The 25655-nt window shown below is 37.3% G+C and overlaps 4 protein-coding genes across 4 annotated transcripts; all 4 read left to right on the top strand.

Annotated features, from left to right (window-relative positions):
• Positions 1-2720: 2720 nt before the first annotated feature.
• LOC137723275 (uncharacterized) lies at positions 2721-3509 on the top strand. The gene has a single exon (XM_068462432.1). The coding sequence runs from the start codon at positions 2721-2723 to the stop codon at positions 3507-3509; it is 789 nt and encodes a 262-aa protein (XP_068318533.1).
• A 7321-nt stretch (positions 3510-10830) lies between these two features.
• On the top strand, positions 10831-13999 carry LOC137723069 (heptahelical transmembrane protein 4-like). The gene is made up of 4 exons (XM_068462224.1): positions 10831-11039; positions 12161-12398; positions 12549-12825; positions 13069-13999. The coding sequence occupies exons 1-4, from the start codon at positions 11015-11017 to the stop codon at positions 13720-13722; spliced, it is 1194 nt and encodes a 397-aa protein (XP_068318325.1). The 5' UTR covers positions 10831-11014; the 3' UTR covers positions 13723-13999.
• A 1575-nt stretch (positions 14000-15574) lies between these two features.
• Positions 15575-21063, top strand: LOC137723320 (ATP-dependent Clp protease proteolytic subunit-related protein 4, chloroplastic-like). The gene is made up of 8 exons (XM_068462483.1): positions 15575-15859; positions 16056-16259; positions 17234-17289; positions 17432-17558; positions 17730-17807; positions 19041-19154; positions 19235-19344; positions 20832-21063. The coding sequence occupies exons 1-7, from the start codon at positions 15596-15598 to the stop codon at positions 19307-19309; spliced, it is 918 nt and encodes a 305-aa protein (XP_068318584.1). The 5' UTR covers positions 15575-15595; the 3' UTR covers positions 19310-19344; positions 20832-21063.
• A 2440-nt stretch (positions 21064-23503) lies between these two features.
• On the top strand, positions 23504-25327 carry LOC137721767 (expansin-like B1). The gene is made up of 4 exons (XM_068460787.1): positions 23504-23722; positions 24160-24266; positions 24446-24760; positions 24892-25327. Exons 1-4 carry the CDS (start codon positions 23587-23589, stop codon positions 25087-25089), a joined length of 756 nt encoding a protein of 251 aa, XP_068316888.1. The 5' UTR covers positions 23504-23586; the 3' UTR covers positions 25090-25327.
• Positions 25328-25655: the final 328 nt, after the last annotated feature.

The following is a 25655-nucleotide window of genomic DNA, read 5'->3' as shown; positions in this document are numbered from 1 at the left end:
ACCTTCCCTTGAGTCAATTTATGCAATGGTACATATTCATGATATCAACACAACACTAGCAAACATGTTTATATATGATATCCAACAACACAAAATAATGTGTATTAAAACATGTTATTTGCCTCTGGAAACATATAAACATGGGTTGAATCATATGAGACAGTAAAACATGTATATGTATACTTAACCCAAAACTAATTCATGTCGTTACCCGAAGATGAGACAAAGGCCGATCCTGAGAATTTGGGGACCCTAGGTGAGCCTTCGAAGTAGAGCCCCAAAATTCTTTGATTCTCGATTCTTTGTGCATGTATAAAAAAAAAAAAAAGAATTCTCTAAATACATAAAAAAATTTACTTCTACATCGGATATCATTAAAAATTAATATCAAAAGAAAATAGATATACAAACATTTGCAGTCAAGAGAGTACAGAGCAATAAAACTTGATTGGCGAGTATAATAAATTCAATAATGCCAATTGTTTCCTTTGTGTTTTTTCTAAAATCAACATCACACTAACGCATTGAATATTAAAATAATCGATTGAATAATAAATTATTGAAAAAAAAATTCAAAGTTTTGATTACCTTAAAGTACAATCTTCAAGACCATGTGATAGTTGATTTAAACATTCGATAGAAATTGAGATATTGGGAAGTTGAAAGAAAAAAAGATTGCATAGGGACTTGAGTTTTATAACTTTATATGCATTTGGACAGATGAATTGGAAGTAAATTTGAACAAAAAAAAAAAAAACTAGTGACATAAAAGGCAGCTCTATGTTTCGAACTCACACCCCAAAAAAAATGAAAGCCGAACATTTCCATTGTAACAACAAATAAATTGTGATATTTCTTACTTTTACTATATTTATGTGTTGTTTTTGGGACTCCTACGAGGTGGGGGTTCTAAACGAACGCCTACATGAACTACTTTGAGGGCCGATCCTGCAAGTGAATTATTGCATATAGTAGTGCCAAAATATTTAGTTTCAAATGGCTAAAATATGGATTAAATAGTGAGCGAACAACTGCAAGATACATGGTTGAATCTTTGCCTGATACATAAGCATACACAATTTTCAGGATCGAATAATTACAGACATGATATAACATAAACCATTTGATGCAACATTCGAAAACTGACTTGTAGCAAGCGATTGCAGATACATTATAACAAACATGATTATAATCGCAATATAACAAAAAACCTTTAACCACAACATTTATAAACGATTTGTAATAGCATCAGGGTCGTCTATGAGATTTCGGGAATCCTGTGCGAAATTTATAAAAGGGCCGCTCCCTAAGATAGTTTTAGAAAAGTCGGACTGTTGAAAAGTCTGATGGCAATGAATGCCCACACAGTATGTTAGCAAAAGTCTTCAGCATGAGCAGAAGTTTTCAATGCCCATGCAAAGTAAAAGTTGAATACATAGAGATTGTATTGTCAGACGAAATGTCGTAAATTTCAATATGCAGTTAATGCATCAGTTCGGAGTTGCTCTATAAATAGAGCACTACGTATGTTTTTAAGTGACAAAAAAGATAAGAAGAAGAGAACGAGAGAAAAATATCAGTAACATCATCTATTTCTCTGCCTTTTATTTGTTATCTACTTGTGTTATAGTTTTAGTGTGGCATTTTACATCTACCTTGCACCAACCATTAAAAAGGTTATTCCTCTAACTTTAACCTATTTATAACACGTTATCAGCACGAGTCTCTAAATATAATTATTCTCTCATCTCTCTTCGCCGAACGAACGAAAGAAAGAAAAAATGTTTCCTTTAAGGTTTTTACTGTTCATCTTCTTCCTCTGCCTCAACTGCGCCGTATACCCTCGCGATGAACTGTTTGCTCCATGTCTGCTCTTAGTTCTCAATCTAACGGTTACATACATCTTTGATTACTTGTTTGGTGTAGAGATTGATTACTAACCCAGCATTTATTTATGTTAATTTTACTGCAATCCAAGATGGTGCGGTACAATCGCCCATCTTGAACTGCAAATTTATTCTTGCTGCGATCCAAGACAGTGCGGTATCATTGCCTATCTTGGACTGCAGATTTAATTTTATTGCAAATTTTAGGTGGAGCGGTATAATCGCCCACCCTACCCTGCATATATAAATTTACCTGCTGTTTAATTTCATTGCAATTTTAAGTGGTGCGGTATAATCGCCTACACTGCTCTGCATATTTAATTTTCTTGTTACTTGAGTGGTGCGGAATAATCGCCCATTCTATATTACAATGAGAATGGTGCGGTACAATCGCGCTCCCCATTCACCCTGAAAATCTCGAGCCAGAAGTTTCGAGTGCTTATCATTTTGGCCTGAAGATCAAAATGAAAAATTTGTAAGAACCAGAAGTTCTAACATCATATTCCACCAGGAATACATATTATTGCAAGTTCTTCCACATCTCATTTTCTTTCAGAAAAGAAAATGGTGAACTTGGCGAAGCTTGAATTTGCTGCCCTGTGTATTACCGGGAAGAATTACCTGACCTGGGTACTGGATACCAAGATCCATCTAGAAGCAGGGAATCTTGGAGATACCATCAGGGAAGGGAGCAACTCATCCTCTCAAGATCGGGCAAATGCCATGATTTTCATTCGCTGCCATCTTGATGAGGCGCTAAAAAGTGAGTACTTAACGGTTGAAGATCCGTTAGCTCTCTGAAATGCCTTGAGAAACAGATACAATCACCAGACAATGGTGATTCTTCCAAGGGCCCACTATGAGTGGACTCATCTGAGGATCCAAGACTTCAAGTCAGTGGCAGAGTACAATTCTGCATTGTTCAGAATTACCTCTCAGATGAAGCTCTGTGGGGATATTATTACTGAGGAATATATGCTGGAAAAGACTCTCAGCACATTTCATGCCTCCAACGTGCTCCTGCAGCAGCAGTATAGAGCGCGAGGCTACACTGAGTACAACCAGTTGATATCTGTGCTCTTAGTAGCTGAACAGAATAATGAGCTCCTGATGAAAAACCATCATTCCCGACCTACTGGATCTGCACCATTCCCAAAAATGAATGCTGCTTCCCTCGAAGTGAATGCCACATACTCTGGTGGTGATAATCATAAACGAGGACGTGGCCACAAGCGAGGTCGATGGAATAGGAAATGCAAAAACCATGGAGTTCAGTTTCACAACCAGGTTCCGAGGCATAATTCAGGCCCGAGCTTCAAAAATGCGAATCGCCACAAAGGCAAAGCTCATACGAACAATGCTCCCACGAACTCTGAAGGAGCCTGCCATAGGTGTGGTGGCAATGGGCATTGGGCGCATACTTGTCGTACCCCAAAACATCTAGTGGATCTGTATCAAGCCTCCCTCAAGAAGAAGGGTGTCGAGACCAATTTTCTCGACCAGGCTAGACCAATGGATATACCTAATCCAGTGTTTGACTTATCAGGGCAGTTGAACACAACTCATCTAGATGTTCCAGACTTTATTGTGGAAAGGGGAAATGAAGTATACCGGTCTGATTGAATCATTGATTTACTTTTATTATGCTAAACTTGTAGTATTTCAGATTCAATAAAAGTGGCATGTAAATTTTCTTGTTATAACTTGCTTTTAACTCTGATTCTCTTACTTAGAGAGCATGGATAAAAACTGTGGTTATTCTCAGAACATGAGAAATGGCGGAGATATTTGTCTTGCAGATAGTGCAACCACACATACAATACTTCGTGATCGAAAGTATTTCTCAAGCTTAATACCTACAAAAGTAGGGGTAACAACAATATCAAGACCTTCATATGTACTTCAAGGTTCAGGGCAAACCCAGATTATGTTACCAAATGGAACAATATTGTCCATACAGAATGCATTGTATGCCACTCGATCTACTCGAAATTTGTTGAGTTTCAAAGACATACGTTTAAATGGATACCACATTGAAACAAAAAATGCAAAAAATGTGGAGTATCTATGCATTACCTTCAATGATACCCAGAAACTTATATTGGAGAAGTTGCGTGGTATGTCGAGTGGATTGTATTATACATACATAAAGACAATTGAATCACATACTGTCATGAACCAGAAGTTCATTGATTCAAAAGTTTACATGCTTTGGCATGACCGTCTGGGTCATCCAGGATCTACCATGATGCGTAGGATCATTACCAACTCTAATGGACATCCATTAGTGAGCAGACACATTGCTGCCTCAAATGATAACCCTTGCAAAGCTTGTTCTCAAGGGAAGTTGGTAATTAGACCATCATAACTAAAGGTTGATGCTGAATCCCCATCATTTTTGCAAAGAATTCAAGGGGATATTTGTGGGCCTATCCAACCATCATGTGGACCATTTCGATATTTTATGGTTTTGGTTGATGCATCTACCCGATGGTCACATGTTTGTCTCTTGTCTACTCGGAATGTAGCCTTTACGAGACTCCTTGCTCAAATAATTAAGTTACGAGCACAGTTCCCAGATTATCCCATTAAGTCAATCCGACTTGATAATGTTGGTGAATTTACGTCTCAAATCTTTGATGATTATTGCATGACATTGGGCATTGATGTTGAACACCCTGTTCCTCATGTCCATACTCAAAATGGTTTAGCAGAAGCATTGATCAAGCGACTTCAGTTAATAGCTCGCACTCTGCTTATGAAAACCAAATTGCCAGTCTCTGCATGGGGACATGCCATCTTACATGTTGCATCATTGGTTCGATTGAGACTTATAGCCAACAATCAATACTCTTCAGTACAACTCGTGTTTGGACATCAGCCAAACATTTCCCATTTACGAGTTTTTGGTTGTGCTGTTTATGTGCCTATTGCACCGCTGCAACGCACTAAAATAGGACCTCAGCGTAGGCTGGGAATTGATGTGGGTTTTGATTCACCATCTATCATTAGATATTTGGAACCCTTGACATGTGATATGTTTACAGCTCGTTTTGCTGATTGTCACTTTGATGAGACAATTTTCCCGTTGTTAGGGGGAGAAAAGACCGTTCCAGAAGAACGGAAAGAGCTGACATGGGTTGTTCCCACCTTGTCTTATTTTGATCCTCGCAGCATTCAATGTGAAAATGAAGTAAAAAGGATCGTTCATCTTCAAAGCATTGCCAATCAAATGCCAGATGCATTTAATGATGCTATGAAAGTGACAAAATCACATATACCAGCTACAAATGCACCTACAAGAATTGATGTCCCTGTTGGACAAAATAAAGTGGCAGCGAATGATTCATCTGGTGCACGCCTGAAGTGTGGTAGACCCCAAGGTTCAAAAGATTCAGCCCCTCGAAAGAGAAAGTCGAGGGCACAACTGAATCCAAATGAAATCATTCAGGAAGAGAAAATGAATGATACATCCACAATTCATGATTCTGGACTTCCAGAAAAAGAGAATGTCCTTGATGAGACATATGTCCCTGAAGAGACAGAAGTACATGAAAGCAAAGAAATCTCTATAAATTATGCATGTACAAATGAATTGTGGGATCGGAATGAAATAATCATCGATGATATGTTTGCATTCGCAGTAGCCACTGAAATCATCTTAAGTGATGATATTAAGCCCCACTCTGTCGATGAATGCAAACAGAGACAGGATTGGCCTAAGTGGAAAGATGCAATCCAAGCAGAATTAAATTCCTTGGAAAGGCAGAATGTTTTTGGACCAGTAGTCCAAACCCCGCCTAGTGTAAACCCCGTGGGTTACAAATGGGTATTCACAAGGAAACGCAATGAGAAAAACGAGATCGCAAGATACAAAGCACAACTCGTTGCACAAGGTTTTTCTGAAAGACCTGGAATTGATTATGAGGAGACATACTCTCCTGTAATGGATGCAATTACGTTCCGTTACTTAATAAGTTTAGTGGTTTCAGAAAGACTTGACATGCGACTTATGGATGTCATCACTGCGTATCTATATGGAGAATTAGATACTGACATCTATATGAAAGTCCCAGAAGCACTTAAGTTGCCTGAAACAAGTAACAAACCACGAGGTATGCTCTCGATCAAATTAAGGTGATCATTGTATGAGCTGAAACAATCTGGACGAATGTGGTATAATCGTCTTAGTGAGTATTTGATCAAAAAAAGGTATATCAACAATGTCATTTGCCCTTGTGTGTTCATTAAGAAATCCAATTCTGGATTCGCTATAGTGGCAGTATATGTTGATGATATGAATCTAGTTGGAACTCCTGAAGAGCTCAATAAAACTGTTGAATATCTGAAAAGCGAATTTGAAATGAAAGACCTTGGAAAAACAAAATATTGTCTCGGCCTGCAGATCGAGCATTGTGCTAGTGGAATTTTGGTCCACCAATCAGCTTACATTGAAAAAATTATGAAGCGATTTGGTATGGACAAGGCTTATCCACTAAACACGCCAATGGTCGTTTGTTCTTTGGACATTAAGAAAGATCCATTTCGTCCAAAAGAAGATGATGAACTGGTCCTTAGTCCAGAAGTACCATATCTGAGTGCAGTAGGTGCTTTGTTGTATTTAGCACAATGTACTAGACCAGATATAGCTTTTTCAGTTAACTTGTTAGCAAGGTATAGCTCTGCTCCAACAACTCGCCATTGGAAGGGTATCAAAGATGTATTGCGATACCTTCGTGCGACAACAGACATGGATCTCTTCTATTCAAATAACTCCACAGATGACCAGGTCCTTGTTGGATATGCAGATGCTGGTTTCCTCTCTGATCCGCATAAAGCCCGCTCACAAACTGGATATGTGTTTAAGAATGGAGATACAGCAATCTCATGGCGCTCAACCAAGCAAACATTAGTTGCTACATCTTCAAATCATTCAGAAATACTTGCTTTACATGAAGCAAGTCGAGAATGTTCTTGGTTAAGATCAATGATCCATCATATTTGGAATTCATGCGGTCTAGCTTCGAAGACAGACAACCCAACTGTCATCCATGAAGATAATGCAGCCTGTGTTGCCCAAATGAAGGAAGGATTTATCAAGGGCGATAAGACTAAATACATATCTCCAAAGTTTTTCAGTGCTCATGAGTTTCAGAAGGCTAAAGTTATTGAAGTCAGACAAATCCGTTCAAATGAAAATCTGGTAGACTTGTTCACCAAATCTCTACCAAAGTACACATTTCAGAAGTTAGTGCAAGGCATCGGATTACGTCGACTTACCAAACAGCTAAATTTGGAGAATGCGGAATCAGGGGGAGATACATATCAGGGGGAGTATCCATGATACATGCTTGTTGTACTTTTTTTCCTTCGATTAGGATTTTTCCCACTGGGTTTTTCCTATTAAGGTTTTAATGAGGCAACATAAGCATACTTGACACTATATCAACGATCCAGGAAAGTTTTACTCTTTTTCCTTTGCTATGGTTTTTTTCCCACTGGGTTTTTCCAAGCAAGGTTTTAACGAGGCAACTCATGTTGATATGTGGGCATCCAAGGGGGAGTGTTGAAAAGTCTGATGGCAATTAATGCCCACACAGTATGCTAGCAAAAGTCTTCAGCATGGGCAGAAGTTTTCAATGCCCATGCAAAGTAAAAGTTGAATACATAGAGATTGTATTGTCAGACGAAATGTCGTAAATTTCAATATGCAGTTAATGCATCAGTTCGGAGTTGCTCTATAAATAGAGCACTCCGTATGTTTTTAAGTTATAGAAAAGATAAGAAGAAGAGAACGAGAGAAAAATATCAGTAACATCATCTATTTCTCTGTCTTTTATTTGTTATCTGCTTGTGCTATAGTTTTAGTGTGGCATTTTACATCTACCTTGCACCAACCATTAAAAAGGTTATTCCTCTAACTTTGACCTATTTATAACACGGACAATGTATTGATGTCAAAAAACAATCACTTAAATCAAAACAAACTTTAGTACTCACTTATTGCAAGTTTACAAATGTCATTAACTATAAGTAAAAAGAGGTACAAATATAATATTCACTAAATGATCAAAAGCATTTCAATATTCAACAACCAAACATGAAAAAAAACTTCAAACCTCTAACTTTAAAGTTTCACTTGCATATATAACATTATAATATAATAAAATTGAAAAATATCCCTTTTTAGGAGGTTACTATTGATACCCAAAATATCTCATTGCACTCCAAAATTTTTATATTTAGAATAAGAAAAAAAAATACTCTTTTAAGCAATGCATAATGAGATTTTAAAGTGCTAACAAAAGTAATTTTTTAAATATAGAACATTATTACATAATATTAGATGGCAAAAATTTGAGACCCCTTAAAATTTGGGACCCTGTGCGACTGCACATTTCGCTCCCCCCTCAACGCCCCTCTGAATCGCATCTATATGGTTATATCAGAGCAATCGAAAACAACAACATCAACAAATTATAATTCCAGGATTCGATATTTAAGCTTTAGTTCTGCATGCATATTTTAAACTGGAAGAACTATTAAGATAAACATGTAGACTTTAGTAGTGTTTCTTATTTGTCTTGATAGCACAAAACTATGCTCTGATACCAATGGTAAACTTTATCAGTTCATGCTAATCAAAACACATAACCTTACTTACCTGGAGAAGACAACATGATGAATTATTGGATGATCAAACACAAGGACGGAATAGCTTGAAGCACTTCTACGCACTGTTGCTTCTTATACAAGGAACTAATGGGTAGTTCTAAGATTGTGGTGTGTTAGCCGCGTGCATAGGGATCTCAAACTTATATAGGCCTCACGTCCCTCGAATCTTACCCACTAACGGATACTAGCAACCCTAATGAGCCTATAACTACAATACTAAAGCCCTCAGAATTGTATTCCACGCAAGAACCCAGATCTAGAGCCTCTTCTCCGACTTCAACTTTCAGCTGCCGTCCCTTGCTTTTGCTCGGGGTAGGTGGTAACCCACTACTTCCTCCTCTTTCCAATCTCCTTCTTCCCTCCTTCCATCCTTTGCCTTTTTCTTCTTTTTCCTCCCCTCTCACTTCCTATGCTCCATCCCCCTCCCTGCATCCATCTCTTCCTCTCCTCTTTCCAATCTTTTTCTTTCATTTTATTCCTGGTTCTCTCTGAGTTTATCTGAGTTTTTCCTGAGTTGGGTCTCAACTATCCCCTGGGCTTGTCTCAAATCTAGGCTTCATGCCTCTTTTCCGACATCTTTTGCCTATTGTTACTGCTTTCTGTCTTTTAACTTTTTGTCATCTATCCTCCTTAGCTATGATACTCTATCCCTATCCTACCATGTACTCGGATAGGTGGACTCCGATCAGGAATAGGATACCACATCTACTACCCTCATTCACTTGCCCTCCCCCAACCGGCATGCCAATGCCGAATCCCAATCAAGGCTAAGTGTTGGGTATTTTACATACCCCCTTAGCCTCACTCTCTACCCGTATGATATTTTGTTTGTATATATTTGCAAGGGTTAGTGAAAGGGATTTGGATTTAGTGTCTACTTTCTCGATTCGGAGTTTGGCTTCCTCCAAGGATGTGATGGCGGTAATGATGTTGTCTTTGCTGCTGGAGATTAAGGTTTTTTATTGTCTATTTTATGCTGCCTTCAAGCCTAAGCTTGTGTGGTTGTATTTTGAGTTGCTGCTCTCATTTTGCTTAGACCTTTTACTTTTCTTGTAGTTGTTTATCCCCTTTTTTTAGACGTTGTACTAGTTTTTATCATAATAAAAATTGACTTTATGATAAATAAAATAAAATAAAATAAAATTTAGGAAAGATTTGAAAAATTCTCTCCGATCATACTCACTATCATATCACGCTGTTACTATTGCAAATTAAATTCTTTAGCGATCTCTTATATTAGGTTTCTAGTATCTTTTGCTAAAATTAACTAAAATAGAAATAAAAAATAAGTTACTTCAATCCATTGTTCTTAATTTGAATCTTTTCATAATTAGTAAAAAAATCTCCAATGTTTTAATAATCTAACGACGTAAGATGCGAGTGTGGAAGTTCAATACCTTATAAATTAGAGGATCGACGTTATGTGATATTTTTATTTTCAATATTTAAATTGAAGGTTCTAAAAAACGTTAGGATAGTTGGATAGCGAGTTAGGATCTAGCGCTTAGGTAAAATTTAGTAAATATATTATATTTCGTTTAAATAAGTATTTGCTTATACTTAAAATATTTAAAATTTCATCATAAACTACAAAATAGAATGACCTATATGTTATGAAGTATTGAAATAAATGAAAACATAGGGACAAGCATATAATGTGTGTTCATTTAAGTATGCAACAAATTTCTTATAATTTATTAAAAAAATAAAATACAAAATGAAATGTATCTATTTTCTGTCTAATGAGTGGTGACTTAAGCGGGTCTTGGCAAGTTAGAAGAGTGCCTAGGTGATCTAGATGAGCGCGTCAACATGTTTAGGTACTATTTCTTAATTTTCAAATGTTTAAATATTAATCAAAATGGTGCTAAGTGAAATTTTTTAAAATAGTATTTAATCTTCTGATTCATGATAATGAAAAGAAAAAAAAAATCACTTACAACAATTATGCCATTTTATCTGCGAGAATGAAATGGACAAAATTGTGTGAAAGTCACGCAGTCGTTGCAGTAGGTAGCCACTTGGCCCTCTCTCACCACACTCTTTCAAGTTTCAACGTCTGAATTTTATACTTTTCTATTTTCTCCGTAAATAGTCTTCCCCGCACAAGATTCCTAGGAAAGTAAAACTTTTTACGAGAAAAAATCAATTGTTCTCGTTAAATATTATTTGTATTTAATTTTAAATAAAATATTAAAAAATAACTATGTAACGTATAATGGACGGATGCGATTAATTAGTCTTTGAATCCCACAACTAAGATCCGGCCAATCCCTCTCTCACCACTCTTTCAACATCTGGAATTTATACATTTCTGTTTTCTGGGGTACTTGTCTTCCCTGGACAAGTTCCCCAGGAATGTAAAACTTTTCCCGAGAAAATATCCATTGTTTCCATCGACGCCAAAACCAGACAACATCAAGAAAACTCCTTTTGGGTTTTGAACCTTGATCATGGGTGGTGACTCTCCATTATCAGGTAATTACTTTTCCCCTCATATATTATCTTCTAATTCTAATGTTTTGGTTATCAGCTGTGGATTTTAGTCATGGCATATGAAAGATTGATTGCACTGTGGCCTGGTTTTACTATTTGTATGTTTTTCATGGGAGTCCTCTATCAATTTGTTGAGAATTTTTCAAAAGAGTTTGTTTCATGGGAGTCCTATCAATTTGTTGAGAATTTGTCAAAAGAATTTGTAGGGTCTTTGAAGATTAGAAAAATCCTTGTGATTAGGAATGCTAATCTTAAAATTAGTAGTTATGGGTGAGGAGAAAAGAGAAGAAGGCAGTAAATTTCACAAGAAAAATCTTGGTTTGGATAATCTTAATTTACAATTAAAAGGGACATGCGTATTTGTAAAGCCAACAATATGGTTTGATGAAACATTTAATCATCTGTCAATATTAGAGCAAACTCCGAAACAGTATTTGTATCGCCGGGACACCCGAAGGGCCGGCCGTATGTTTCTCAGAGGAAAGCAATTTTTGGTGAAATATTTTTGAAATCAATTTTTAGTAAAAATCTAAGTGGATCCTAGCAAAAGCACTTAAGTGCTTTTGGAACCCAAAATCAATTTACCAAAAGCACTTTCAATTATTTAAAAGTACTTTCAAATGAGCTTTACTTAGGACCCGTCTGATAATTATTTCGTTTTAGTTTTTTTTTTTTTTTCATTTTTTCCTTGGTAGAAATAGAGGGAATGTATATGGAGGAATGAGGAATAAAGAAGGGCGGAGGGGAGAAAGTAGAAAACAAAAACTAGAAATTTGAAAAGCTACTAAATATTGTTTCCAGTTTTTAGTTTTCACTTTGTGTACTCTTCCATCTACATTTCTTCCACATCCTTCCCGCCGTCATTCCTCCACCTTCCTTCATCCGTCTTTTCTCCTTTGTATTTCTCCTCTATTCATAACAAAAACGGGAAAACTAAAAACGAAATGGTTACGGATTTTGTTTATATGATGTGTGTTCCCGTATGTTGTTATCTCTCTCCAAGAAAAGCTCTTGGACTTAAATTTTTGACAGACCTTTGTTTGTAGTCTTGTCTGTGCTTAGTAGGAAAATGCTCCTCAATGCTTCTTGTTTCTTGGTTGCAGAAACAAGATCAGTAGAAAATCAATTCAACCATGAAGATGTAAACGAAACGCATTCAACGGAAGCGAAGGGAAAGAGACTCTGGAAGAAAGTTAAATATCAGCTTATTGAATACCATTCATTGCCTTATTTTTTAAGGGACAATGAGTTCATTTTGGGTCATTACCGATCGGAATGGCCATTGAAGCAGGTGTTTCTAAGCATCTTCTCCATTCATAATGAGACTCTTAATGTCTGGACGTAAGTACTCTAGTGCCTAATACTTATTACCGCAATACAATCCAGTTATTTTGTTTTTTGAAGCTGTGCCTCTCAAGTAAATAACGTTGATTGCTGCTGAGAAATGCTTTTAAGACCATTGCTCTTAATAGTTATTCACATTTTTTGTAGGCATTTGATCGGGTTCTTCCTTTTCCTTTTCCTAACCATATACACAGCAACAAAAGCTCCAGACCTCATGGATCTGTCTTCCCTGCAACATTTGTCTGACATGATTAGAAGAGCCAATTTGCACAGAATTCATCCGGAGCTGTTGAATTGCCTCCCTTCGCTATCTTTGCCGTCTATGAATTTTCTCTCCTCGGTTTCAAGGAATATAAGTGAACTTCTCGCCAATTGCTTGCCTGACCGGGTCTCCCATGGCAATCAAACAGAGAATTCTGTTCTGGTATTGTCCTGCTCTTTGATTAAATCCAATGCAAAGATGTCCTTGAGTGCTTTTCAAATTCTTTTCGACCTTTTTTTTATTCCCTTTACATGCATGAATTTTTTACCCAGCTACTGATGCACATAACTTTCTGATAAAGTCTCCATAAAATCCGTTCTATTACACCGACGGTAACGTACTTTTTAATTGGAAGTCCTTTTGTTTCCCAGCCTTATGCCTTTGTTATTTGTTTAACAATTGCAGGATGGAGTAACGGATGACGTGATGAACATGGTGGCCCCTCTTATGTATCGGCCCATAACAAGGTGGCCCTTCTTTGTGTTCCTAGGTGGAGCCATGTTCTGCTTGCTAGCCAGCAGCACATGCCATCTCCTTACTTGCCATTCAGCGCGCCTTTCCTACATAGTGCACAGATGTGACTATGCAGGCATCGCTGCACTCATCGTGACCTCATTTTACCCTCCTGTCTACTACTCCTTCATGTGCAACCCCTTCCTTCGCAACCTCTACTTAGGTTTCATCACAATACTAGGTATCACCACCATGGTTTTCTCCCTCCTCCCATTTTTCCAAGGACCCAAGTTTCGAAGCCATCGTGCCTCTCTCTTCTTTGGGATGGGCGTGTCAGGTGTCGTGCCTTTAGTTCATAAGCTCATAGTGTTCAGGAATCAGCCAGAGGCCATCCAGACTACCGGCTATGAGGTGTTAATGGGGGTTCTTTATGGACTAGGGGCATTGATATATGCTATAAGGATACCCGAGCGGTGGAGACCGGGGAAGTTTGATATTGCTGGGAACAGTCACCAGCTTTTCCATATCTTGGTTGTGGCAGCAGCTTACACACACTACCGTGCCGGTCTACTGTACCTAAGATGGAGGGACTTGAAGGGTTGTTAGCTTGTATTGAGACTATAGGAGGACCAACATTGGATAATATTATACAAAGGAGCCCTTCTGTGTTGGATTTGGATGTATAGCTAACTTTTTCCTTTGGCCATCTGAAAATTTGTACACATTCCTTTTGCTTGTTGAAAAACTTCCAGGAAATGTAATTATAAGTTTGGTAAAAAAAGAAATACCCTTTCATAAACCCCGCAATCATTTTTTAAGGGAAATGATTTGTGCACACAACTTTGTAAGCGTTTTTGAATGGAAATAAGTAAGGGTGTGCAAAGAGGGGAAATGGGTGTGCGGAAATGACTTCCCTTTTCAACATGTAGTCAAGTATTGTTTGGATATGTTGTTCAAGTTTGAAGGGTTCCACTGATCTCTCCTTCAAATACCTAAATTTTGATTGACCCCATTGTAATGCTGAAAACATTTTGCAATCTCAACCATGTTCTTCGAATGGATTGCCCCTGGTGGTTATGGTCTTCCTTTTAAACTTAATGCGTTCCGGGTTCTTATTCTCCTCCCTCATGAATTTCATGTAAATTATCCTATCATTTGTACCAAAAAAAAAAAAAAAACAAGTTCTTCAAAATGAAAAGGTGCCATCTTCTTAAACATTATTAACACTAATACTTCTGACAATAATAATTAAAGTAGAGATGGGCGCGATTCGGTTTGACACCAAATATATTACCAAACCAACTAGCATTTAATAGTTCAGTTTAGTTTGGTTTTGTCCAACATCACAATTGAAAAACAAACCAAATCATTGTTGATCAGTTTGGTTTGGTTGGTTCAAGCCTATTCTCCATACATCAATAAAAAATGTCTAACATTTCAACATTTATAATTTTCTAAATATCTGTACACCTCACACATTCCAATTCGATCAAAAGGTTTAATTTTTTGAGACATAAATTTTCATCAAGTGAACTAGAACTTAGTTTCAATTAAATAAAGTCTTGTGTTCGCAAACGATTTATTAGTTACAGTCAAACGTAAGCTTTGAGTACAAATAACCTATCGCCTATAAGCTTAAATTACACATAAGCTTAAATCTACTAATTGTTAATAGTCTCTACAACTTTTAATATATGTACGGTTAGACATCTAAATAACCTATGATATGTGTAAAATAAGTAAAAATTATAATTAAAATATATACGGTCGATTCGGTTTAGTTTTGATCAATTTCAAAAATGAAACAAAACGAACCAACATAAAATCGATTCAGTTTTTAAATTGTGTAACTTTTTCTTCGTCAGAATGAAACTAAACCGACCAAAACAGTTCGAATTGGCTGGTTTGGACGGTTTAGTTGGTTTATGCCCACCACTAGGTTTAAGTGTGTGTGAGTTTCACACGATCCATGCACAATTTTTCCCATAACTCATTACTTCGTGAGAGAACAAGATATTTGAAAATATTTTGTGGAACAATGTTACACCGTCGTGTAAAGAGTCACTTGGCCTAATATTAATCATGGTTTTAGGCAACTCCAATCATTGACATCTTCATGATGATTATATAGCAAAACGATTGGACTTTTACCATTTCTCGTTCTTGTTTTTTCTCTTCAACTTTTTTTCATTTTTTTCATGTGTACGTAAAAAGTTTTAGGTAAATGAGAAGTTTTAAGTTTAGACATCGTGAATGCTGCGTTCAATTATTCCACCTTTTAGTGTAAATATATGTTTTACAAAAAAACAAAAAACAAAAAAAAAGTTTGAACGAAAGGACATATTGGGCTGGAAGTCTTGTATCATGGGCTAAATATTTTATGGCCCAAAAACGAAAAGAGCCCACTTTTATTTGGTTTCGATATCTCCCTCCATTTGGCTACTGCGTTCTCCAGTTAACCACCGTTCGAAACTCATCAATGGAGGTGGCAACCACGGCTTCCTGCTTCGCGCTCCACACGCGCATGTTAGCAACGCCCACCACTCTCCGAGCCCTGAACACTACCCGCCCCCATCTGACGTCGTCTCATTCCCCTCCCAGAGCCTCCCTCTCCACCAGCTTCCTCTCTCCCTTCGCCGGCAACAGCCTCTCCTCCGACTTCTCCGGCCACAAGCTCCGCCCTTCATTCCTCAATCCGGCGTCGTCTTGTGGCTCCAAACCCACACGCGGCGTCGTCACCATGGTACTCCCCCAAATTACCTTCCCGCATTTTACTCTCACCTTGTGTATTCTTTTCTACTGATTTTTTCGATTTCTAAGTAAAAATTCAGCTCAATTGAAATTTATCTGGATGGAATTTGAGATTATGGGTCATGTTGGTTTCAATTATTGTGTAATGCAGTTTGAATTTCGAATCGAATTGAAATTTGTGTGTTTAGGTTATTCCATTTCAAAGAGGAAGTGCATGGGAGCAGCCGCCTCCGGACCTGGCATCATATCTGTACAAAAACCGAATAGTGTACTTGGGCATGTCACTTGTTCCTTCGGTGACGGAGTTGATACTTGCCGAATTTCTCTACCTTCAGTACGAAGACGACACGAAGCCCATTTACTTGTACATTAATTCCACAGGAACAACCAAGGTCAGCAGTCGAGACTCTTTCGTTTATTTTCAGCTAGCTTTAGGTCTAATGCCTACTTGTTTCACACATTGGCATCTTCGAAGAACACCCGAAGTCAATAATGAACACCCACACTTTAATTGTTAACTCTTGATACTAGGGATAGGTACAAGACGAGGGGTTCAATGTTCGTTGATAGTGAAAAGGTAGATTTGGGGAGCGTAGTGTGACAAAGTGACATCACCTCCGTTGTCACTTTTGTAGGGATGTCCATGTTTTTCTCTTATTATCGGTCAGTTCATCAGTTGGTAGTAATTGGAGAGTGTATTATAAAGACAGGAAATAACTTGTGTTGGAGTTTGGTAGTAGTACTGATAGATTTCACGTCAGCGGTTGCTTAGATGTTGGTGTTGGTGCTGGAGTTAGTTGTGGCAGGGTTAATGGGATTGTTGCAAACTTCCGATGTATTAAAATGGTAGTTCTGATATGATCATAGGTGATGCCAACTTATGGTGGTTGCAAAGGAGAAGGTTTGTGATGGGATTATGGTGGTTGTGAGATTGTGTGGTAATGTCTTCATTGGTGGCAGCAGTATTATCATCCAATAATTTTTAGAAAGAACTGTAGTTAAATACTGTATAATTTGTAACTACACTTTTATTCTTCTCTTATCCTTTATAATTTTGGGTTGCTTTTGCATGACTTCTTTCATAGTTGTAACTGTAAGTGTAATTCAAGTTCTTTTACGGTAACTATGCTGTTTAATCAATTTGGCAGTAGTTGGCTTAGGAGATAGATAATTCTTTCTTTCTTGAGCTGTAAGCCTTTTTTCTTCCGCTAGATACTTTGACCGAAACAAGGGTGCTTGCTTCTTAATTATTTAGCAATTCTCATATTACGCTTCTTGCCGCATTTACTGTGAACAATGAAGATTGTTCAAAAATGGCACCTTGTTTGTTTTTCATTTTATATGATTCTTATCTTGTATTCTTCAGGGTGGGGAGAAGTTGGGTTATGAAACAGAGGCTTTTGCAATATATGATGTCATGAGGTTATCCATCTTTATGTTCTTCTGTTATGTCATGCATTTAATTATCTTATCGTGTTGATCAGTTCTAGTTTGTATTCACTGAATTTAAGAGGTGATCTGAATTTGTGCCCTAATGGTCGAACTTAATTTCTATTCACTGCAGGTATGTCAAGCCACCTATATTTACTCTTTGTGTTGGTAATGCTTGGGGAGAAGCTGCCTTACTTTTGGCTGCTGGTGCAAAGGGAAACCGTTCTGCTTTACCCTCATCAACAATCATGATGAAGCAGGTTTGATCTTTATCAGTAATTTGTTGAGCTTCATGATGGTGTATTATCTAATGTGTTTCTTAATTTTTGTTGGAAGGCTGGGATTTGTACTTTTTTATCTGGTTAAGTGGAACTTATACATGTATTAAGTTCTTACCTGAACTTTTCTCTTCTTTGTTTATCTATCTGTAGCCGATTGCAAGGTTTCAAGGTCAAGCAACAGATATTGAACTTGCAAGAAAGGAAGTGAGGAACGTTAAAGACGAGTTGGTAAGATAAGTAGTCACAAACATATTTGTTGCCATCCTTCACTCTGTTCACATTGACTAGTTTGAATGCTGGTTAGATGTTTATGGTTATTCAAAAGTTTCAAAGAATGGGAGAGATTTTTCCTTTAGCTCATTTCATTTCTATTCTTCCATTTTTCTCTTTTGTGTAGCAGGTGGATATGTTTTCTATCTGGGATGTGGATTGATTTTTGGAGTATTTATATTATACCAGGAATTAACTTAACTCTCTGTACAAGTTCAAAATATAGCTCAGGTGTAATAATTCATGGGAATGTAAACGAAAAGAAGAAAAAATAAAGACTCAATTAATTTCAGCATCTACTTCACAGTCCTGATCTATGTTCAACGGACATGGGTTCCCGGGATGATTTCCAAAAATGTGGACTTGGATATGGACAAAAACACAGTAATTAAAATAATAATAATCATAAATTAACAATAATATAGCTTAAATATAATAAATGACACTAAAAAAAGACAATAGATTTAAAATTACATAGAATAGAAGGTAATCTTATCTTCTCATTCAGTTCTAGGAGCTTTCTCAGGCTTTCTCCTCTAGTTCTGCAACAAAGTAAAAAGCGCTAGGTCCCCGTATGGTTTTCAAATAGAGAGAGAGAATAGGGAGATGTTTGGGCCTTTAACTGTTTAACATATCGTTTAAATACTATAATTTGACACTATAGTTTTACACATTTCGATTTGACCTATGTAGTTTTGAAATAATTACAAGCTGACAACTGTGTCCTAACCGTGTCCCAGCTGTATCCAAAAGCAAATGGTCAATAAAATCGAAGGACACAACACAATATCCAAAATATGTATTTTTCCATGTCCCACGCGAGTCGTGTCCATTCCAGTGTTAGACACTGCACACACCTGAAAGAAGAAATTGACATGGGGGGATGAAACAAAGAGCTGAAACAAATCTATCAATCAAAAGACGAAAGAACTAACACAATCTTCTACATGGAGAACCCCCTTTTTCCTTTCAAAATGAACTTTATAAAATATTATTCTTGGAGCATGATGTAGTATGTGCTGTGAGTACAGAAATGACTAATTGTGGTATGTTTGGTGAGTATAGAAGTGACTAATTGTATAGAACTTTGCATTGGAGCGTAGAAATTGACATTCATAACTTCATACCAACAAAAGAAGTGCTTTAGGTGACCTATCAACTCAGTGTTTTATTGTCTGATTTATGTTTTAGGTTAAACTCTTCGCAAAGCATGTGGGAAAGTCAACTGAGCAAATTGAAGCAGACATTAGGCGTCCGAAATATTTTAGTCCAAGTGAGGCAGTTGACTATGGCATCATTGACAAGGTATTTCAAATAGAAAGAGTTAATACATTTTTGTCTAACTCATACCAAACATATGTCACCCATTTCAAATTAATTTCCAGGTACTGTACAATGAAAGGAGTACCGAAGACAGGGGAGTTGTCTCAGACCTTAAAAAAGCACAACTTATTCCGTAGGAAGACTTGGAATTCTTATCAGAAGGAATATTCAGGTACAGGGCAATAAGAAGATACTTTCAGATTGTACGTTATGGGATGACTCATTTCTGTTGCTTATTACATGAAATTTACCATATGCTAATTTTGGAGTGAATATCAATGTTTAAGTGTGTACTGTAGTCAGCGATTGTCCTAAGCTTTCTGGACTGATTTACTCTGCTTGTGATTACTTGTGCTTCTTTTCTGTTCAATAATTTTGACATCTCCTGGACGATGATTAGTCGGGTTGTGATTGGCTCATTTGGAACAACTAGGTTTGACTTTTTACGTGTAAAGTTCTGGTTATTTAATAAAGCACTCCCCTTTCCCTCATCCACACCAACCCCTGGTGAGTTTGGAAAACTCCATGTTCTTGGGTAGTACCATGGAACATCATGCCATAACATCGACATTGTACTTCGTTTTAGCTTATTTAGTCCCCTCATATGCTATGGCATGATGGCCACAATAATCTGAAAAGCCTAGTATGGAAGAGTAACTAGGGTTTTTGGATCTTTACTTTCTGTTGACTAGGAAATTTCTCCCTGGTATCATTTATATGCCTTTTCAAAATTTCACTGTGCACAATCTCTCCCGGTTTTAATTCTCAACCATTCCGTTGCTCTAGTATGAGGACAAGTTGGTTCTGGATTTGGGAAGTAATTGCTTGTTCTTTTCATGGCCATACCACCTTTACCACTATTTCTCCATAAGATTCAGTAAGGAGACACTTGGCAGAGGTGCTGTCCTTTTTTTCGTTGGTTGATTGGTAAATTTGGGAGTGAAGATGACTAATGAGGTTTTGGTGGATGGTATGTTGTATTGTTTGTAATTTTGGTTTTGTCTTCGACAAACATCACCCTTTCGCCTTTCCTTTTCAACCCAATTTACAAGTGTAAGAGAGAGGTGAGAAAGTAGAAGATTTGGTGATATTAACCGTACACATACTCAGTGGATTGTGTCTACTGATTCTCTTCCATGATTTGCTCTAAGTGGTTGCCCCATTTATGCAAGTGATGTCATTTTTTTAGCCCATTTTATGGTGAGTCACTTTCTTTGAGTTCCACTCCCTCCTAGAACCATGGTATAATCATTAAGAACAAATTATTTAATACGTGTTTGGAAAGTTTGCACCATTGTAGTTGAAACAAGTGTGTTATTACTGGGTTCGTGAAGTCTGTCTTCTTGCCCGTAGTTATGTAATTTTTTATTACTAGTGCTGGATCAACAAGCTTAGATCAGAGAATATGCTTTGCCTAAAGTGCTAATTAAAAAAGTGCTTTTGCTGAGGTCAAAACAGCAGAAAGTGTGTCTATGCTGCAAATGCTAAATACTTTAATCAAAGACTAGTTAATATCAACGCACTATGTTGATCCAAATTAAGTAAGTTTTGTACATGTTCTAAATTGTTGTTGAAAGAATGGTAGTGGAGTTAAACTTCAAATTTGTGACGATTGTGATGCCTCATTGCGTGATGTGCATGTAAACTTTGTGATTTCAGATTGAAGTTTATGTGGTGATTGTCGTGGAGAATGCTCGGGCCAGAGTCACACCATGCACGGGAAAAACTGGGCATCCAGCTTCCAAGTGGTAACACAAATATTTTCCAGCAAAGCAATGCATAATACATAGCCTCAACTTGTATCAAGCACAAAGAACCATCTGTGTAAAACAGTTGAAAAGAAAGCAAGTGTTTTGCTTTTGACTTTTAATGTACACTTGGTGTTTGCTGATTTTTTGTTAATTTGGTAATTAATCATCTGCGTTTGGCACATGTGGTGCGTCTAGTACAATCTTGAAGAAGAGGAAACACCAGCAGGATCACATTTGAAGGTAAGAATGTTTGTGATAGTGGTTAAGATAATGAAGGAAATGATTAGTCACTAATCTCGTATTACAGAATTTAAACACACGTCCCAAGTGCTTACGAACTCAGCACAGAGAAATGGTGTGCTTGGAAGTTGGAACAAGGCAGGTGGAGGGCAAAGGATGACGATTCACCTACCCCCCATTTGGGATTTGGACAGGAAGCCTACTCTAATTGGACCTCATTAGCCCTTGCTTCCCCTCACCTCAACTTTTGTTAGTACTATTACTTTTCTTTGTCAAATCAAGAGAAATCCAACTGGAAACTTATCCTAGGTTTAGTCATTACGTCACTCTCCCTCTCCGATTGACGGAACGCGGAGAAGGGTAGACCTATTTTAAGAGAGACAATCCTCGCCAGATCCTCTTTGTGGGATTTCAGGAATCCTTCAATCACATAAGTTTATCGTATATCGTGCGGTCAATTTTTGTCAAGTACGGTTTATATTCAATTTTAAATAAAAAAATTTATAATGATTTTTGACCGTACGATGTACAATGAATGGATGTGATTGAAGGATCTGACGAGGATCCTCCAGACTGTTTTAAAAGTTAAACATGTCGAAGTTCTCCATTCTTTAACTTTCTCAAATAAATTTCTCTTGTTTTGGTTGGTTGAAGCCAAACGTGTCAAAATCTTAAACCCAATTGGCTAGGGAAATTATAAGTGCTCATCCTTTAATCTTAAACTTTGACACGGCATTAGAGGTTAATGCCTTGGTTTTTAGTCACTCCGAGTGAGTCTGAATCTGATAGACCTACTCACTCAGTCGGCATGTCAGTGCGTTACAACCAAACCCGACGATGGCTTTGGTGGGTTTCAATTAGTCCACTTGTTTATATCCCATAGCCCTTGGTATTTGACTCAAAACACCAATTAAATTTCTCAAGGATCATCTACCAGTTTCCAATTGAAAACCATTTCCATCAAATTAACTCACGTAACAAATGACCCGTACCAAGTGACTAAACTAACAACTAAAAGACCATAACTCAAAACAACCAAAATCCTAAATTAATCCACAACCCTAATTCATAACCATCCACACGAATTGAAGTCGCGCTACCATTGAACTCACCACATCTAGCAATGATCTGAGAACCTATAGAACAAAGGAAGGGTACGAAGAACAGTCGATCTCCAATGATCCAATTGCTCATATTAGCGGAAAAGAGTCGTGTAATAGTGACTAGGAGTCATCACCAGACAATGTTGGTAAAAAATAAACGGGCAAGTCACACTGAAGTCTTTCAAATCCGCCATAGATATAAAACTAGAGAAAACAGAAAATTTTGGAGCAAGCATTCTTGGAAGGATTGGAAGGAGGGAAGAGCAAAACATAGGTGATTTGTGTTGAAAACAAAGCAGAGCTCATACTACGTCGCCCCAAGAGACTCGTTCATTGTTACTAAAAAAACTAGAAATGGTCATCATCCCCTTTTTGGAGGCTTTCGTTTTTATCTCTAGGAAAACTTAACCGTCATTGATCGTAAATTCTCTCTCATAACACGATTAATTACAGCTATATAGTATGATCAATCATGCTATTAAATGTCTCATTGTTATTAGTAATAATTTGTACACAAGGTACAAAAGTATTGGTTTTCGTCCAACCTACACAACTAGGGAGGAATAGACAGAGAATGGTCCCAAATGTAATGATGGTTTAAGAACACCCTAACTTAATTAAACCTGCACATTCAAGGAACAAGAGAAAATGTTCAGCTCAGCTATTTGTGAATTATATAATATTCCCTCCACTAACACATAGTAACATGTTTTCATACATCCCATTTAAAATTGATAGTCTTTTTGATGAATTTAATAATGATAAGACGAGGGTTTACATTTGACAACTATCCCACTATTTGAGACGGTAATTTCTTTTCAAAATTATTGAGACTAGGTGAGACGAGACTAGACTCAGACTTAACCTATCCAGTCCCTCCCACCAAACGGATCAACATCAGAGGTCCAACGCAAGTGGCCCTTTACCACAGTGGTGGAAGGGTGTTGTACCCTTGCATGACGGCATGGGTTCGAACCCCGTCAGTGGCTAATCTAACATTTAACTTACTAACGCTATCGTTTCACTCAAAAAAAAAAAAAAACATCGGAGGTCCAACGTGTAAGTACACGTTATCAATCTAATCCAAAACTCCAGAGCTCTCCTATTTCTTTTGCACCCTGTATTTCCATAGTGGAAGAAAAGGTATGTACCACCTCAGCATGCACCCTCCCCCCTGCCTCGACTATAAATATTGGGACTAAGATACCTTTGCTCTCACAACCCTCCTAAACTCATTTGCTTAATCTATCTGATTATCGTCTTACTTTGCGATAATTAACTTCCTTGCATTGTCTAGGAAAAACTTTGTCACATAGAGACATGGAGTTTTTCCTTAAGCACATAACTTGGTTTCTTTGTATCATGGTACTGTTGCCTGTACTATGTACCTCTCAAGACGCATTTGTTTCCTCTAGAGCAACCTACTATGGTAGCCCAGACTGCTACGGGACCCCAAGTATGTGTAGCTTTCTTACTAATCGATGTTTACGTTCATAATATATTTGTGCGTGTGCATCACAGTTTTGTTGCTAGACTGTTAATCAAAGGCATTGATCAAGTAGAACTATTTTTGAACATGTGATTTTGATTGATAGCGTGCAAAAATAACATCTTAGCTTATCATGCAAAAGAAAACTATTAACCCAACCCAATGTATAGTAGGGTAACATTCTCTACCAAACTTGCATTACCAGAAACATGTTGACCACGTAAGGATATTTACATTCTAGATAACTTCAACATTATAAAAGTTTAGATTTACAATTTAGATTTACAGTCTGGTAACATAACCACGTTAAGTCATCAGATAGTGTGACAAAAGAATATTTCCATGCACGTAAGTATATTTGATTATGGTATATGTATATTCACAGTGGTATATTACTGATGCAGCTGGAGCTTGTGGGTTTGGAGAATATGGAAGAAAGATCAACGACGGTCAAGTAACCGCAGTTTCTAGGCTGTGGAGGAACGGAACTGGCTGTGGTGCATGCTACCAGGTACATCCACTTCCACAAAGTTTTCAATAATTTAGTATGTTACGAAAAGAACAGTAATACTCATGTTGATTAGCACTAAGCATAGACAAGTAATCATGCCGGGCTGGCTTTTTTAAATTAATCGTAACAATAATTAACTTAATTAAGTATACTGTAGTTAATACTGAGTGTGGTTTCAGGTGAGGTGCAAGGTCCCTCAGCATTGCAGCAGTGATGGGGTAACTGCGGTGGTGACGGACTACGGCGAAGGCGACAGAACTGACTTTATCTTCAGCGCAAGAGCTTATGCAAAGTTGGCAACCAATCCAGCTTCGTCTGCGGTATTATTTGCTTCCGGTGTCGTTGAAATCGAATACAGAAGGATCCCTTGCAAGTTCTCTGGTTACAACATTGTGTTCAAAGTCCATGAACACAGTAAATATCCTCATTACCTTGCCATAGTCATTCAGAATGTTGCTGGGATAAATGACATAACAGCTGTTGAGGTTTGGCAGGTGAAAATTCAACTCCAACTCAATATTTCAAATACAACTTACCAAGTTACCATGTTATTAATATTTCGTAAATGTGATTTGTGTAACATTACTGGTCTGACTAAAAATATTTTTTTCTTTTGTTGGGGCAGGAGGATTGCCAGCAATGGAGGCCAATGAGGAGAGCATATGGAGCAGTGTGGGACCTTCCAACCCCACCAATGGGGTCCCTTAGCTTGAGGTTCCAAGTGAGTGGCAGTGCAGAGGTGAAATGGGTGCAGGCAAACAAAGTCATCCCTGCTGATTGGAAGGCTGGGGCTGCATATCAGTCGGACATTCAGCTCACTTAGGAGGACACTAATTTAATTATATGTTGATTAATATTATTGCTTTTTATGTTTAGTTGCTTGGCATGGGTTCAGTATAAAATAATTATAAGTATTAGTTATTGTATGATGCTTGTTAGGAACCAGTGCACTTGGCTTTCGTTTGCCCAAGGATTAGTGGGGTTCTGTACCTTCAGTTGGTGAGGTTATGTAATATGAATGAATAAAGTTCCACCTTGTTGGATACTTTAAGCTTGCTTTATAAACAAAGTTTGTTATGGTATTATACCAAAAACTTTTGGAGTGCTCTCTCCAAGTATCTGGTACTCCGGGTGTTTAAACCGTTGAATTTTAAATTTTGTATTTTCAAACAAAGATCTAACGGTTAAAACACTCAGAATATAAAATACTCTGAAGTATTTTAAAAGACAACAAATAATGATCAACTATTTATATATAAAATAAAAATAAGGCAAAACCAGAAATGCATAGAATGAAAAATAAAATAAAATAAAATAAACCAGATTCGTAAAGCAAAAAATAGACGTGGTCCTTTGAATGTGGAAGTTCATTCGGATTGCTTAACCAGG

This window comes from Pyrus communis, chromosome 17, assembly GCF_963583255.1.
Source record: "Pyrus communis chromosome 17, drPyrComm1.1, whole genome shotgun sequence".
NCBI lineage: Eukaryota > Viridiplantae > Streptophyta > Magnoliopsida > Rosales > Rosaceae > Pyrus > Pyrus communis.
This window is presented reverse-complemented; position numbering and strand designations above follow the sequence as displayed.

Coding starts and splice junctions, on each gene's coding strand:
- LOC137723275 (XM_068462432.1), top strand. CDS start 2,721: ATGGTGATTCTTCCAAGGGCCCACTATGAGTGGACTCATCTGAGGATC.
- LOC137721767 (XM_068460787.1), top strand. CDS start 23,587: ATGGAGTTTTTCCTTAAGCACATAACTTGGTTTCTTTGTATCATGGTA. Junction 23,723..24,159: donor AGACTGCTACGGGACCCCAA/GTATGTGTAGCT, acceptor TTACTGATGCAG/CTGGAGCTTGTGGGTTTGGA. Junction 24,267..24,445: donor GCTGTGGTGCATGCTACCAG/GTACATCCACTT, acceptor GTGTGGTTTCAG/GTGAGGTGCAAGGTCCCTCA.
- LOC137723069 (XM_068462224.1), top strand. CDS start 11,015: ATGGGTGGTGACTCTCCATTATCAG. Junction 12,399..12,548: donor GAGACTCTTAATGTCTGGAC/GTAAGTACTCTA, acceptor CATTTTTTGTAG/GCATTTGATCGGGTTCTTCC. Junction 12,826..13,068: donor AAACAGAGAATTCTGTTCTG/GTATTGTCCTGC, acceptor TAACAATTGCAG/GATGGAGTAACGGATGACGT.
- LOC137723320 (XM_068462483.1), top strand. CDS start 15,596: ATGGAGGTGGCAACCACGGCTTCCTGCTTCGCGCTCCACACGCGCATG. Junction 16,260..17,233: donor ATTCCACAGGAACAACCAAG/GTCAGCAGTCGA, acceptor TGTATTCTTCAG/GGTGGGGAGAAGTTGGGTTA. Junction 17,808..19,040: donor GGAACGTTAAAGACGAGTTG/GTAAGATAAGTA, acceptor TTTATGTTTTAG/GTTAAACTCTTCGCAAAGCA.